This window comes from Galleria mellonella, unplaced genomic scaffold, assembly GCF_026898425.1.
Source record: "Galleria mellonella isolate WM207_F2 unplaced genomic scaffold, CSIRO_AGI_GalMel_v1 utg35, whole genome shotgun sequence".
In the NCBI taxonomy this organism is placed as follows: Eukaryota; Metazoa; Arthropoda; class Insecta; order Lepidoptera; family Pyralidae; genus Galleria; species Galleria mellonella.
Window position 1 is genome coordinate 6,552,492 of NW_026442082.1, and position 13,725 is coordinate 6,566,216.

Below are 13,725 nucleotides of genomic sequence, written 5' to 3' on the forward strand. Positions count from 1 at the left end.
TTGCGGTCATCTGGAGGAGAAGGCTAAGATAGCTTCCAAAAAGTTAGGAGTGCTCAATAGGGTGAGACGATATTTCATGCCAGAACACCGCCTGAAATTATATAAAGCCCAAGTCAGGCCGCATATGGAATACTGTTCTCACCTGTGGGCAGGAGCGCCACAGTACCAACTCCTTCCGTTAGACCGCATTCAAAGTCGGGCGGCTCGAATTATCGATAGTCAACGCCTTACTGTCCGACTTGACCCATTGAAACTGCGCAGAGATGTTGCGTCTCTGTGCATCTTCTACCGAATTTATCATGGGGAGTGTTCTGAGGAATTGTTCGGATTGATACCTGCTGCTGATTTTCACCACCGTACAACCCGCCACAAACTAAAGTTTCATCCCAATCATCTGGACGAGTGGCGGTCTTCCACCGTGCGTTTTTCAAGGCACTTTCTTCCACGCACAACCATTCTTTGGAATCAACTTCCAGCAGCAGTATTTCCGAACCGATACGACAACATAACCTTCAAGAAAAGAGTATATTCCTTTTTAAAAGGCCGGCAGCATACCTGCAATGCCGCTGGTGTTGTGGGTGATCATGGGCGGCGGTAGTCACTTACCATCAGGTGAGCCGCATGCTCGTTTGCCCCGTGTGTTGTAAAAAAAAAAAAAAAAAAAAAAAATTTATCTTATCCACTCTCTCCTGGTGAAGAACTGGACAAATTTATATGTACTTTAAAAATTTTACATATAGGTATATGTTTCTCTTTAGACTTACAAATATATATACCTGGAAAACGTCAATGTATTTTATCGAACCCTGACATTGGCAATATATCACCGTTTTCTCTACGTCTGGAAGCCATATAAAAAAAGAAGAAGAAAGAGAACTCATGGTAACAATTAAAATGGATGGAAATATTCAATTATCAAAACAATCCATTTTTGCCCCGCTACTAGGCAATAGGATATCTATTTCAATATTATGTCTATCTAGTATTTCAAATTACCAAACCAGTGAAATCTTAAAAATGTTGCCAAAGAACAGACTTTATCCGTCTTCTATAAAGGAGATTCCCAATTTTTGAAGAGACCCTGTTCCTTTTTTTAAGTTCGTTTAAAGTAACTTCTTCCACCTAAGCTCCGCTAATATGGTGTACATTTGTAAATCTATTATAAAAACGCTGCATTTCCTCGGCAACTTGTCCGTGACGGAGCAAGCGTCATCGTCAGCAACAGGCTGAAACTATAACAGTAGCTCAGGTGAGCCGGTTATTTTTATAAATACAAAAGCGAAGACGGCTTAGCCCACGAGCGGCCCGAACCGTTATGTTCCCGAATCAAACAGTACATATCTTATTTGTCGAACTAAATATGGAATCGCGTGCGCAGCGCCTCGAACCGAAAGGGGGGGATACTCCTGGAGCTCTGAGAGGGAACGAAGCTTCGGAGTCAGGGTGGGACTGCCGAGTCGATCAGTCTCTCCTTCGTCGATCGTCCAACACACAACAAAATGGTAAGTGCGGCACAGTGGACACGAGTGGTGACAGTACAGTGTTATGTGACGACAGTGTTGAAAAAAGTGATCGAGATGGAAAACAATGCGTCGGATGATAAATAGATACGGATAGCGATAACTTAACCTTAGAAGATGAAGCCATTGAACAATTTGTCGGTATTGATAAAGTTCTAAAAAGTAAAGACGGGTTATCGCGATGAACGTGTGGATTAAAACTTAAAACAAAGTAACAATTTCTCACTTAAATCTTCTTTAAAATCAGTTTACAAATAAACGAATCCGGTTTAAAAAAAATTAGGACGTCAATATAATAATATTATTAACGTATTGAATAAAACTATTGCTATTAACTTTTATATCGACTATAACTTTTGAGAATTTTAAATTTTGCATCGATTGTATGCCGGTTATTTCAAATAAATAAATCATAAAGAATAAAGTTTATCAATACAAGATAAGAATTAAAGTGCTATGCATTATATATCTCAAAATCTAAGTAATATACATCACTTATTAATTTAATAGTAGAAGACAGAAAACATCTAAAAATTTAAAAATGTGTCAAGATACAGTGAAGAGTCAGTACCCGCGGTGAATAGGAAAAAATCTACTTATTAGCCTTATAAAATAAAATGTGTCAATTCAATAAAGAAAAAATATTGAAAACATTTTAAAATATCATACCAGAGAATTCAAGAAAAATAAACTTTTCAAAGATACACAAAAAAAAACATCACAACAAGTTCGTGAGTTTTAAAATAATTGCTTATCGGAAATTAATTACGACAGTAAAATATATAAACTTATAGCAGTAAATGAAAATGGGGCAAATAATGATCTATTTATAAATTTACGTAACTGATGTTGGAGCAAGTCGAATGTAAGCGGACGCCGGGAATGTGCTAAATATAGAGGCGCTACCGGCCACGCCTAAACTGGATACAAGTGTTGAAGTATTCTCAATTTAGACCAAGATTGTTAGTTGCTATTGTGATTAGCAAATTATTTCATAGCTCCTAATCGTTTAATAATCGATCCCGTACAAAATAAAAAAAAGTATTTATAAATAGAACAATTTAAAAAATGTCGCTCAAGCAAATTAAATAATTTATTAACAATCGTCGTAATGTTATACGAAATATATGTACCACCATACCGACATAATAAGAAAAGAAACTACAACTTACAAGTATGTAAAATAAGTATCGCGAAAATGAGAAAACTTCCAGTACGCCTTAAAATGATATAGGTACTACACTCAAACAATAAATAAAATCTCAATGCCAAGTATTAGGTAATTTAAGCGAAAAATAATACTTACAGGCGGATAAGGATAAGAAAGTAAAGAAGAAGAAGGCGAAAGAAGACGCGCCTGCGGAAGAAGCCCCAGCGGCGGCGCCCGCGGCTGGCGGAGACAGGCAGTCATCACGTGGCAGCCGCAAGGCCAAGCGCACCGGCTCCAATGTCTTCTCTATGTTCTCACAGAAGCAGGTCGCCGAATTCAAGGAGGTAAGGAAACAAGAATTTTGCGCAACAGGCTAACAGCTACCCTGATGGAAAGTGGTAACTGATGCCAATAGACTTAAACTATGAAGATCACAGAATACACTTTAAGACCCACGGTCCCTCATGCTTTGCTAATCTGAAATTAAAAAGTTTACCAACGTAGTACCTGATAAATATACTACCACTTTGTGCCGAGTTAAAAATTAACTTAAAAATTATTCAGCATTCATTTTTCAAAGAAAAAAACTAATCGTTCTTGTCTTTGAGACATATTAGATGTAAAAATTTGAGAAACTAATAAACTTATTTTTGATTTTATTAGAGGTCCTGTTTGTGAAATCATATTTAAAAAATCGACGTACCTAGTTATCAATTATAGACTTAAATCAGTGGTGGAATAGTACTATTATTTTTATTGTGCTTTAATTAAGTTTATTGATCTGATTTAATTACTGAAAATTGATGTACTTGACCTGATTACAAGATGAATGCATTACGTCACATACCTAGTATCGCGTATTGTGTCAAGTGTAGCTCGTGCCGGCTACGTTCATCCGTCTGTTTACTAAACAATAACCGTGGCTATTATTTTGATTCCTCAAATACTTCTGTTCTATATTAAACTTTGCAAAGAACTCAGAAGTACTACAAGAGTTGTTTATATATCTTTCGAAGTCGTGTATTTGAAGTTTTCTCCTTCTTTTGCAGGCCTTCCAGCTAATGGACCATGACAAGGACGGCATCATCGGCAAGAACGACCTGCGCGCCACCTTCGACTCCCTCGGCAGGCTGGCGTCAGAAAAGGAGCTCGACGAGATGGTGAACGAAGCCCCTGGCCCCATCAACTTCACCCAGCTCCTGACCTTGTTCGCGAACCGCATGTCCGGCGGCTCCGACGAGGATGACGTTGTCATCAACGCCTTCAAGACCTTCGACGATGACGGCAAGATCGACTCCGAGAGGCTCAGGCACGCCCTCATGACCTGGGGCGACAAGTTCAGCGCCGACGAGGTCGACGAAGCCTACGACCAGATGGAGATCGACGACAAGGGTTTCATCGACACCAACAAGCTGATTACGATGCTCACCGCCAGCGCCGAGGACGAGGAGGGCGGTGAAGCCGCGTAATGATTCCACCGCCAGCACACAAGGTCCAAGACGAAGATCGCAGTCGCCGCCCGGCCGCTCGGTTCCAAGACATCGCATTAAAGAGCACGATGTGAACCGAACTTTTTATTATAATTTCTACTATGTAATAATTTATTGTTTCCATTTTTTAATTTATATATAATGAAAATATAGTTCTACTATTACCAACACGTGTAGTACTGTCCCCGCGTACGTCGTAACACCAACACGACCTTTGTAAAGAATACTATGTATTCATAATGTTCTATTTACAAATAAAGTTTCAGTCAAGTCTGATAATATGTGCCAGATAAAGGCTATTTTGTATTAACATGCATTTTATCATTACACTTCACACAATTCATACAAAGTTACCCTTACCTTGACTACCTAGGTAGGTAATCTGGCTTATTTACGTGTAGGTATATAAACGGAATTCAAAACAACTATACACTAGCAGACACTAATCAAAATGTATGTCAAGTTAGTTAGTATTATAGTATTTGTGACATGGTGAACCTTTTTCTCAAATTTCAACTAGATCCATATAAGCGGTTACGAGATTGAATGACAAATGTTTACAATTTACAAACAAGTAGTCATGACTCACCACGTCATTGCGTGTTACCAATTCTTATGACATGCAGATCTTAAATCATAGATAGGTACCTGCCAATAAATTCACTGCCATATCTCACCTTTCAATATTGCAATCGAAGCCTAAGACATCATCAAAAAAGGTGCTTGACGGCAGAAATAATTAATTAGACAGTTCCTTGTCACGGTCCCGTGTACGAAACAGTCTCCCTTTGATAGTGAACCAGGAGAGCCGCTTAGAAGCACAAAAATACAAAAACTATTTACATGGACAACAATGTTCTATTCGTATTTCTATTGTGAAACAGTGATGCGTGAGTTGTATTTCCGTTTGAAGGGTGAAATATAACAGTGGATTACTAGATACGGAGGCATAACTAATTATTTAGAAATAGCACTCATGAGGAGCAAGTAATAGTAACTGTCTATGTACACGATACCCATGGGGCCATCACATCATTATAAAATAGACATCATGATATTAATCATGTTTAGGTATAGACGATAGACACCACATTCCATCATGTGGGAATTAGGGTTACATTCCAAGTCGTCTAAAAATACAATTAAGACTACGTCCCATATAAAGACATCAAGAAAATCAGGCTACACACTCCACTACTCTACAAATCCGACTATACGACTGGAAAAACGTTACTCTCCTTTCTTCAACATTGGAATAAATAACGTAACTAAACGTTATAAACACTAAGATTATAACTATTGCAAAATCTAAACGCAACAGCAGTAGGTTATCACAGATCAACTAAAAATTGGTAAAGCAAAAACACCCATTGTCATTGTCAGTGTCACTTGGCTGTCATTTATAAATAAAAGTTTTGTTTTGTTGTATTTGTGGGTGTTTCAAAGGGTTTATTAGTTCAAAGGGTTTTAGATTTATTATTTATGTAAATGTTAATGTAAAAATGACTGCAGACACTGTAGATAATTCAACTAAAACCTTTAAATATTCATTCCCCACATGTACCAATGAGGATGTGTTCTTTAAACTGGAGGTCCCCGTCCAAATACCTCACGAGGGTTCCATACGCGAGCTGGTGCAGCGAGTCATCAATATGTTCCACATACCGGTCTACTTAGAAGACGGTAAATAATCCGTAATCATTGTGCATTGTTAAATTATCAGACAGAGCATGTGTTTGAGCCCAAAACTAGATACAAAAAACCAAAATTATATTAGGAATATGTGGGGGAGGGATTGTTAGTAATGGAGTCTAACAGTTCCATTGTTAACAATAAATCCTATCAAATCATATAAATTTTTTTTTTTAATGGGTGAAAATGGATTGGTAATCCCGCCCGTGCTATTGGTATACACCGACGAGTCACCAGTGGAAGATGATAGGTGAGAATGAATGCGGGTCAGTTGGTCCACCATGATGAATTCGACAAGAATTAAACATGATGATTTCCAGGGGGAACCGCATAGAGGTCAACTGAGAGGGTATATTGCCAGTAATGGGGCTATTAGACCCCATTACTAACAATCCCTTTCCCCCCAGTTAATCCTTGTTGAATTCATCATACTTGCTTTCTTCCTCACTCATTACCTTTCATTACCCCGCCAACTCATACCGATAGCTCAGGGCACAGATAATAGTATACTATACTAGTAAATGAAGTAACAATTCCATTTTCATCCATAAAAAAATATATATTTACAAGCTCAATCTGAAATTGCTAAACTTAGTGCTTTTTAATTGTTAAAACTGGAATGGCAGCCTGCACTGTTAATTTACACTGATAGAATACCAATGAGGGATAATAGAATGAAAGCAGATCACTTAACTCACCCTATTTTATCAGGAACAAACCATGATGGTTGGTCCAGTGATGTAATTTTCTAAAAGCTATACTTACTACTTTAAAAAATTGTTTCATAACAATCAACCATGTTAGCAAGACACCTTATGTGGATCAGCTGGCCAATACGCAGGCTCACCTGATGAGAGAGGTAGAAGATGTATATTTCCATCAATGTTTAGAAAAAATTTGAGGTGGCATCCTCGAATAACAATTAAGACCTCATTTGCGAGAGATTACCAACATTCATATTTAAAAATGTTCATAGTCTCCACTGACGGAAAAAGATAAAGTTATTGCCAAGTGTTTTAAGTAAACAAAATAAAACATATAGATATTTTTAGTAATTCGAATACAACACATACCTAATATTGGAAAGTGTGCACACACACACACACACACACACACACACACACACACACACACACACACACACACACAGGCGCGCGCGCGCGGCCCCGCTAATCTTATATTTAGATGGACAGTATTAGCTACCAAGTCAAGTCAAAGTCAGTAGTGAAGCCAACAGAACCCGACTGGTCTTCCACTCTTACAGTGGCTGCTTGAATATAGTCTGTTACATAAAGTTAGTTTTTTATACTTTTTTTGATGAGGTACATTTAAATTAGACTCTATTTTCCGTGCTAAGCTTCTCATTTGGGCTGTTATGCCCATCAGTCATGCCTAGTACAGCCAACCTAGCTCTGCCCAGAAGCACAGAAGCTTCCTGGGATTGTCATGGAGCAACCTCACTGTTTCAAGGATTTTTCTTTATGACTATTGCAGTGCCAAATTTTTTTTTTACCATATGCTCCCGGCATTGAATAGGCCACCCCTTTCTTTCCTATGGATGTTGTAAGAGGCAACTGAGGAAGAATGAGGGATGAATAACAGCATCCTTACTAAAACAACGGTAAAACCTATGATTACCAGTCTGCTTGCCAAGCGTGGCAACTACTGGCAAAACCCCCAAGGGGGGAGGGATTGTTAGTAATGCAGATAACTACTCCCATTGCTAACAATATACCCTAACAGGTTACCTCTCCATGGTCCCCCCCCCCCCCCCGAAACCATCGTGCTGAATTCTAAGTATATTCATCACGATGGGTTAACTGCTTTTTTCATTCTCACGTATCGTCCGTCACTGGTGCCACGCCAGCGTTTACCGTTAGAGCAGGTGAGGTTACCATACCATTATCATCTATTTAAAAAAAACCCCAAGGAGGAGGATTATGTTCAACATATAACAGTTAAAGGCTGATATGATAATCGTAATGATAATTGCAGTGTAAGTACAAGCTTGTCCATCAGGATGAAATATAAAGTAGGTGCAGAAGTTAGGCAGATCAACCTGACTCTTCCTTGTAGCGTGGGATTCCGATATTACTACCACATCTAAGGTGTTATAACCATAACCAATTTTGTAAATAAACTAATAAACAAATGTTATTATAAATGCAAAATTTTAAATTCCGTATATAAAGTTATTCACTTTTTAATGTTTATATATTGTTTCAGATTTAAATGAGAAACTAGCAGAATTTGTAGCTGTAGAAACAAAGAATTTCCACAATGACAGGGATGAAAAGTTGTTGGACCAACTCAAAAATAGTGAGATCAATGTGGAGGGGATCATTAAAAGCTGGGAGAAACTGTTCAAAGAAAATGTGATGGAGTTTGCTGAACAGAAGGGCACTTCTGACGAGGAAGTGTTTGCAGCGGCGTACCACAAGTTGGTGCACTCGCCAGCCTTAGAGACTATATTGCAAGTGGAGAACTCTTATGCCCACACGGTTATGAACATGTTGAAGAACCGAGATGAGGATATTGAGAAGCTCACACAGAGGTAGGTATGTGAATTTGAAATTGAAAAGGATGCAGGCTGCTTTTTATCGCAGTTAGTTGATATATCAATATAATGCAAGAATTTAAGTAATGTAAACCAGGTATATTTTTAAAGAATAAAATAAAGGCTAATAGCTAATGCCATGCATGAATCTCCTATCTATACTATATCTATTAACATATAAATAAATTATTAGGAAGCAGATGTAATGTATTTGCCGTGTGGTCCCAGCATAGAATAGACCACCACTTCTTTTCCCGTGGATGTCGTAAGAGGCGATTATGTGAGAGCGAGGGATAGACAGCAGTGTCCCTCTTAAAACATCTCCAAGGCCTAACTGCGGTAGCTAATCCGCCTGCAAAGCGTGACAACTACTGGTAAGACCCCCCAAGAGAGAGATTTATGTTCAACAGTGGACAGTTGTGGGCCGACATGAAGATGATGAACTTTTTTACATTGTAAAATAATTAAATCACTTTTGTTTTCAATATAATTAATTCCACCTTTCAGACAGACAGAAGAGATGGAGGAAAAGATGCGTCTCCTGAACACGTCGACGACGGAGGAGGACATCAACGAGCTGGCTGGCAGGCAGTTCGAGGAGCAGGCGCTGGTGGCGGGCCGCTGGGGCTCGCAGCTGGACGCGCTGTGCCAGGCGCAGCGGGCCCACCACCGCGCCTGGCTCATGGCCACCCTCGACCAGTACCAAACTACCTCTGAGCTCAACACGCCCAGGTACCCCCCATGGATATTTACTTTATTGAAAGAACAGTAGCATTGCCTTTGAGATGTATGAAGGGTGGAGAGACATGAATGACATTTCATGGCAGACTATTTTTAAAGTTAGCAAGTTTATTTTGATTGCTTCCATGTCCCACAAGCACAGCTCAAGGCATGTAAGATATCTCTTGAAGGATGGATGATATAAAGATTGAGTCTCTCCATCACATACAAGGTTCTCCACCACCTGTTTTTGAATATAAAGTAAATAATATTAACGCGTCATTAAAGTTTATAGTACTTTTATATATTACATATATATATATATATATATATATATATATATATATATATATATATATATATATATATATATATATATATATATATATATATATATATATATATAGCTCCTAGCCTTTAGTCAGGCTTTGACAGCTTTTTATATGCATCACCCAATGGATCACTATTGTGATACTCCTGTCGTGCACTATACCTGTATCTTTCATCAGCTTCTCAATAGTATAACACATTATTTTACCAATATTCTCGTCATACTCAAGACCCACATTTGCACTCGTTCCCGAGTGTGACGCGTGCGACAACTACCACTAAGCCACTAATATTTCGTGCACCCAGTAATTCTCCCCTCGCAACGTTCTCGCCCGAGCGGCTGCTGACACCGGCGGCGGTGCCTCACCAGCGCATGGAGGAGAGCTTCACCATCCACCTGGGTAGCCAGCTCAAGCAGACGCACAACATACGCATCGTCGCCATGGACCTCATGGACCTGTGCAACGTCGACTATGTTGACAAGTTTGTAATTTATTCCATCGTATTGATCGCCCGTGATGGTGATGAAGTACTTTATATGGGATGAAAATAGAATAGCAACAACACCTATGCTATTGCCATAAGTATGTTTTTTTTTTTTAATGGATGATAATGGAATGGTAACCCCGTCTGCACTATCGATATACACTGACGAGACACCAGTGATGGATGATAGGTGAAAATGAAAAGTTAGGTCAGTTAGTGATGAATTCACCTGGAATTCAGCAGGATAGATGACAGGGTAGATTGCTAACAATCGTTGAGCTAGTGTGAGCGTGTGCGTGTGCGTGCGTGCGCAGCCCGAGCGAGGCGTCGCGGCGGCTGCAGACGTCGCTGGCGCTGTACTCGGCGGAGCTGGCGGGCGTGGTGCTGCTGGCGGACGCGCCGCCGCGCCCGCCCGCCGCGCTGCTGCGCGCCACCGCGCGCTCCGCCGACCACCACTTCGCGCCGCTCGACTTGCAGCTGCGCGACATCGCCGACAGGGTCAAGGAGCCGGTAACTACCACTTCTTAGCAAACAGTGCCTGTCTAAAGCTAGCGCCACGTTCGAGAGGTCTTCGGTTGTCAACCTTCTATCGCAAAGTTCCACGAGAAATTACGTAAGGTATAGAGTGTCTCCATAGAGATGCTTCGAGAAAAACGGGTCAACTTTTTAATACAATTTTACGTGATGAATAGTTATGAGCGATTGCTTTATAACTTCTATATTTATTTTGTTTTATAATTTATACATCTTTTTAACGTGTAAACACAATTTTTTTTTTTATCAAATAATATGTCCAGATACATTTTATGCGTAAATATATAGAATACTGATAAAAACAAGAGTCAGCTTATTTGACAATTAACTAACAAAAAGTTGACCCGTTATGAGACTGGAGGCTCTATCTATATAATCTAAAATGGACAGTACGCATAGACGTAGATCGTACGTCGACGTCGTGGCCGATCTGGTAGTATTTTGAGTTGTGAAAAATATATATAAAATCCCTTAGGACAGTACATAGTATGTTACACCACGTCGAAGGCTAAGACCAACATCATTACGTAACAGACGACGCCCGTCGCCACATTCCATTGAGCCTGCTTGAATTATGAGTGTGTATGATGGTGAATACTGCTCGTGCTATTGGCAGGTGGCGGCCCGCAACGCTCAGCGGCAGCGGGAGCAGCCGGGCGGCGGGCGGTCAGGGGGCAGCCAGCGGCTGGCGGCCGGTGATGTGTTCGTGACGCGGCACAGCAACCTCGCCGACGTCCACCTCGTGTTCCACCTCGTCGCCGACGACGACAGCCTGCGATCTGGTCAGCACCACAACTAGAGCCTTTGTACTAAAGTCGTCTACCCGGGTACCTCTGGTTGGATGCCTATACTTGATTCCCCCGTGAAGCTCGTCTTCGTCTCGGTTTAAAGGATAAGACTGAAAGGGTACTGTAACCTAACACCGTTATCCTCAGAAATGATAACGTATCATAGGCATCACCTAGTAGTCCATTTTATGTCATACAAAAGTGTATTCAGACTAAACTTCGATTCAGAAGCCACTTTCTATTAGGTGGATCGTGAATTTGTTGACCATACCCCCAACCATAAAAAAACTAAGTGATAAACGAAACTACAGACACATTTTCGCTACCGCTTCAGAACGAAACGGTAACATCCAACGTCTACTTTTTTTTAATAAATACTTTAATATATCTACCGATAGATTCATTTGCCTCTTGTCTATTATTGCTTGATTGTAAACGATGTCTATCACTAACCCTCCCCCCCCCCCCTCTTTATTCCTAAATAGAGACTATCACAGTTCACTATCTGTGGACTTCTTAATGGAACTTCAAAGTAATATAGTATAATTAAGAAAACAATGTTTAATTATACTATGCAGGCGACATCACGTCTCGTCATCCCGCTATACTGGGGCTACGCAACATCCTGAAGGCGGCCTGCTGCAACGACGTCACCACCATTTCACTGCCGCTCCTGTTACGACACGACCTCTCGGAGGTTTGTACCGTGTACATCGTTATATATATTTTGTCTTTGGTAAAAAATATCATACCAGTCGTTAAATGTCCACTGCTAAACATAAGCCTACACCAAAAAAGAGGGTTTTGTCAATAGTTGCCATGTTTAGCAGGCGGGTTGGCAACTGTAGTTAGCCTTTGGTGATATTTAAAACATACATAGAAACTTATTTGAATGATACTATCCCTGGAGATACTTGACTGATCTTGACACCTACAATTGATAAATTTTCTGTTGTTGAGGTTTTGTTGCACTGTCTACATCATTTTAATATCACAGGTAGTCTTCTAAATTTAAATGAGTATCATGAAGTAATAGATTTCTGTAAATAGCGCAGGTAATGGGCACAAGCTCGAGGCCTGTACCCTGCATCCCACGAAGAGTAGATATTCTCTTCGTGGGATCTTCTTCTATGTATGCAACATGATGTGTTGGTATTCTGTCGTAGAAGATACTCGAGTAAAGATCGGTCTAGTGTGCCGCTAACTTCATATCTATCACCATATCTAGTAGTTATAGTTAACTAGTCACCAGAGGGAGACTTTGTACAAAAGTCGAACGTTTGGCTACCTCTGTCCCATTCGTGTTTCAACCGTGAAGCAGTTGTGTTTGCATGGCTGTGTTTCGGTTTGAAGGGTGGAATATGGCGTGAATTTACTGGGTACAGAGGAATAACACCCGAGTCCTCAGGAATGGCAACGCATGGGGGGTATCATGGGCGAAACAGTATACTCTGTTATGTCCATGGTACTGCTCATGTCTATAGGCGACGGTTACCACTTTCCATCAGGTGGACCGTCAGCTTGTTTGCCATTCTAAGTTGTATAAAAAAAAGTGAGGGCAGTGTTATATGGAGCGAGGGTAGAGTATCGTGTGCGGGTGTGTGTGGGCGGCAGGAGACGACGGCGGCGTGGTGCAGCCGGCGCGCGGAGCTGGTGCTGAAGTGCGTGAAGGGCTTCGTGCTGGAGGCGGCGGGCTGGGGCGGCGCGGCGCTGCGCACGCTGCAGGTGGCCGCGCCGCCCGCCGCCGCGCCCGCGCTCTTCGCCGCGCTCGCCGCGCTGCTGCCCGCCATCTTCCGCATCTCCAACCCGGTCAAGGCCAAGCCGCGCCCCACCTAGCCCACCTAGCCCACCCAGCCCTCGCCCGCGTGCCGACGACGCCAGCTCGGTTCCCTCTTCTTCTTCCTACCCGTACCCCAATTATTATAAGGAGTCAACATATCTTTTATCCATATTACAAAAACATTTGGCTTAGTTTGACGACCGGCCGTCTGCCTGACGTCAACCCTCTTTGCAAATTGAACCAGGTCGGTTGACTCGTGACGAATTTAGAAAGAATCTATCACGACGGTACTTAGAGATGCTGCTGCCGAGCACGAGGCGGTCTCCTCTGAAAACTGTCGTGGTCAATTTATAATAAATCCGTAACGCTTGGGTCACCTGTCATCCCCCACCGATAACCTCGCCTGCATAAATCAGCAGTACAAGCGGGGTTATCACTCCGATTGCATTAAAAGAAGAAGAGAATGAGATGATAGTTTTTTGATATCATACATACATAAATACATTCCTTATAAACTGAATATCTAATAAATACATTTAATGAAATTGATAGGAATATAATTAAGTATACTTTAATAAAAAAAATTATGTAAATATAAATTATAATTAAATTCTATATTCTTTTGACTACACTTTGTTTTATTACCCTCTCCTATCTTCTATCTATACTTATAATAAA

General features: G+C 40.7%; 2 protein-coding genes across 2 annotated transcripts; both read left to right on the plus strand.

Annotated features, from left to right (window-relative positions):
• The first annotated feature begins 1,381 nt into the window (after positions 1–1,381).
• Positions 1,382–4,470, plus strand: LOC113514202 (myosin regulatory light chain 2). The gene is made up of 3 exons (XM_026898210.3): positions 1,382–1,502; positions 2,829–3,014; positions 3,720–4,470. The coding sequence occupies exons 1-3, from the start codon at positions 1,500–1,502 to the stop codon at positions 4,137–4,139; spliced, it is 609 nt and encodes a 202-aa protein (XP_026754011.1). The 5' UTR covers positions 1,382–1,499; the 3' UTR covers positions 4,140–4,470.
• A 1,064-nt stretch (positions 4,471–5,534) lies between these two features.
• Positions 5,535–13,673, plus strand: LOC113514233 (protein C12orf4 homolog). Its single transcript, XM_026898258.3, has 8 exons — positions 5,535–5,843; positions 8,079–8,406; positions 8,917–9,141; positions 9,766–9,942; positions 10,260–10,455; positions 11,096–11,261; positions 11,846–11,964; positions 12,882–13,673. Exons 1-8 carry the CDS (start codon positions 5,663–5,665, stop codon positions 13,101–13,103), a joined length of 1,614 nt encoding a protein of 537 aa, XP_026754059.1. The 5' UTR covers positions 5,535–5,662; the 3' UTR covers positions 13,104–13,673.
• Positions 13,674–13,725: the final 52 nt, after the last annotated feature.

Excerpts from the sequence above, each read along its gene's own strand:
- LOC113514202 (XM_026898210.3), top strand. Across the intron at positions 3,015-3,719 it reads AGGTCGCCGAATTCAAGGAG|GCCTTCCAGCTAATGGACCA; the intron begins GTAAGGAAACAA and ends CTTCTTTTGCAG.
- LOC113514233 (XM_026898258.3), top strand. The coding sequence starts at position 5,663 with ATGACTGCAGACACTGTAGATAATTCAACTAAAACCTTTAAATATTCA. Across the intron at positions 8,407-8,916 it reads ATTGAGAAGCTCACACAGAG|ACAGACAGAAGAGATGGAGG; the intron begins GTAGGTATGTGA and ends TCCACCTTTCAG. Across the intron at positions 11,262-11,845 it reads CGACGACAGCCTGCGATCTG|GCGACATCACGTCTCGTCAT; the intron begins GTCAGCACCACA and ends TATACTATGCAG.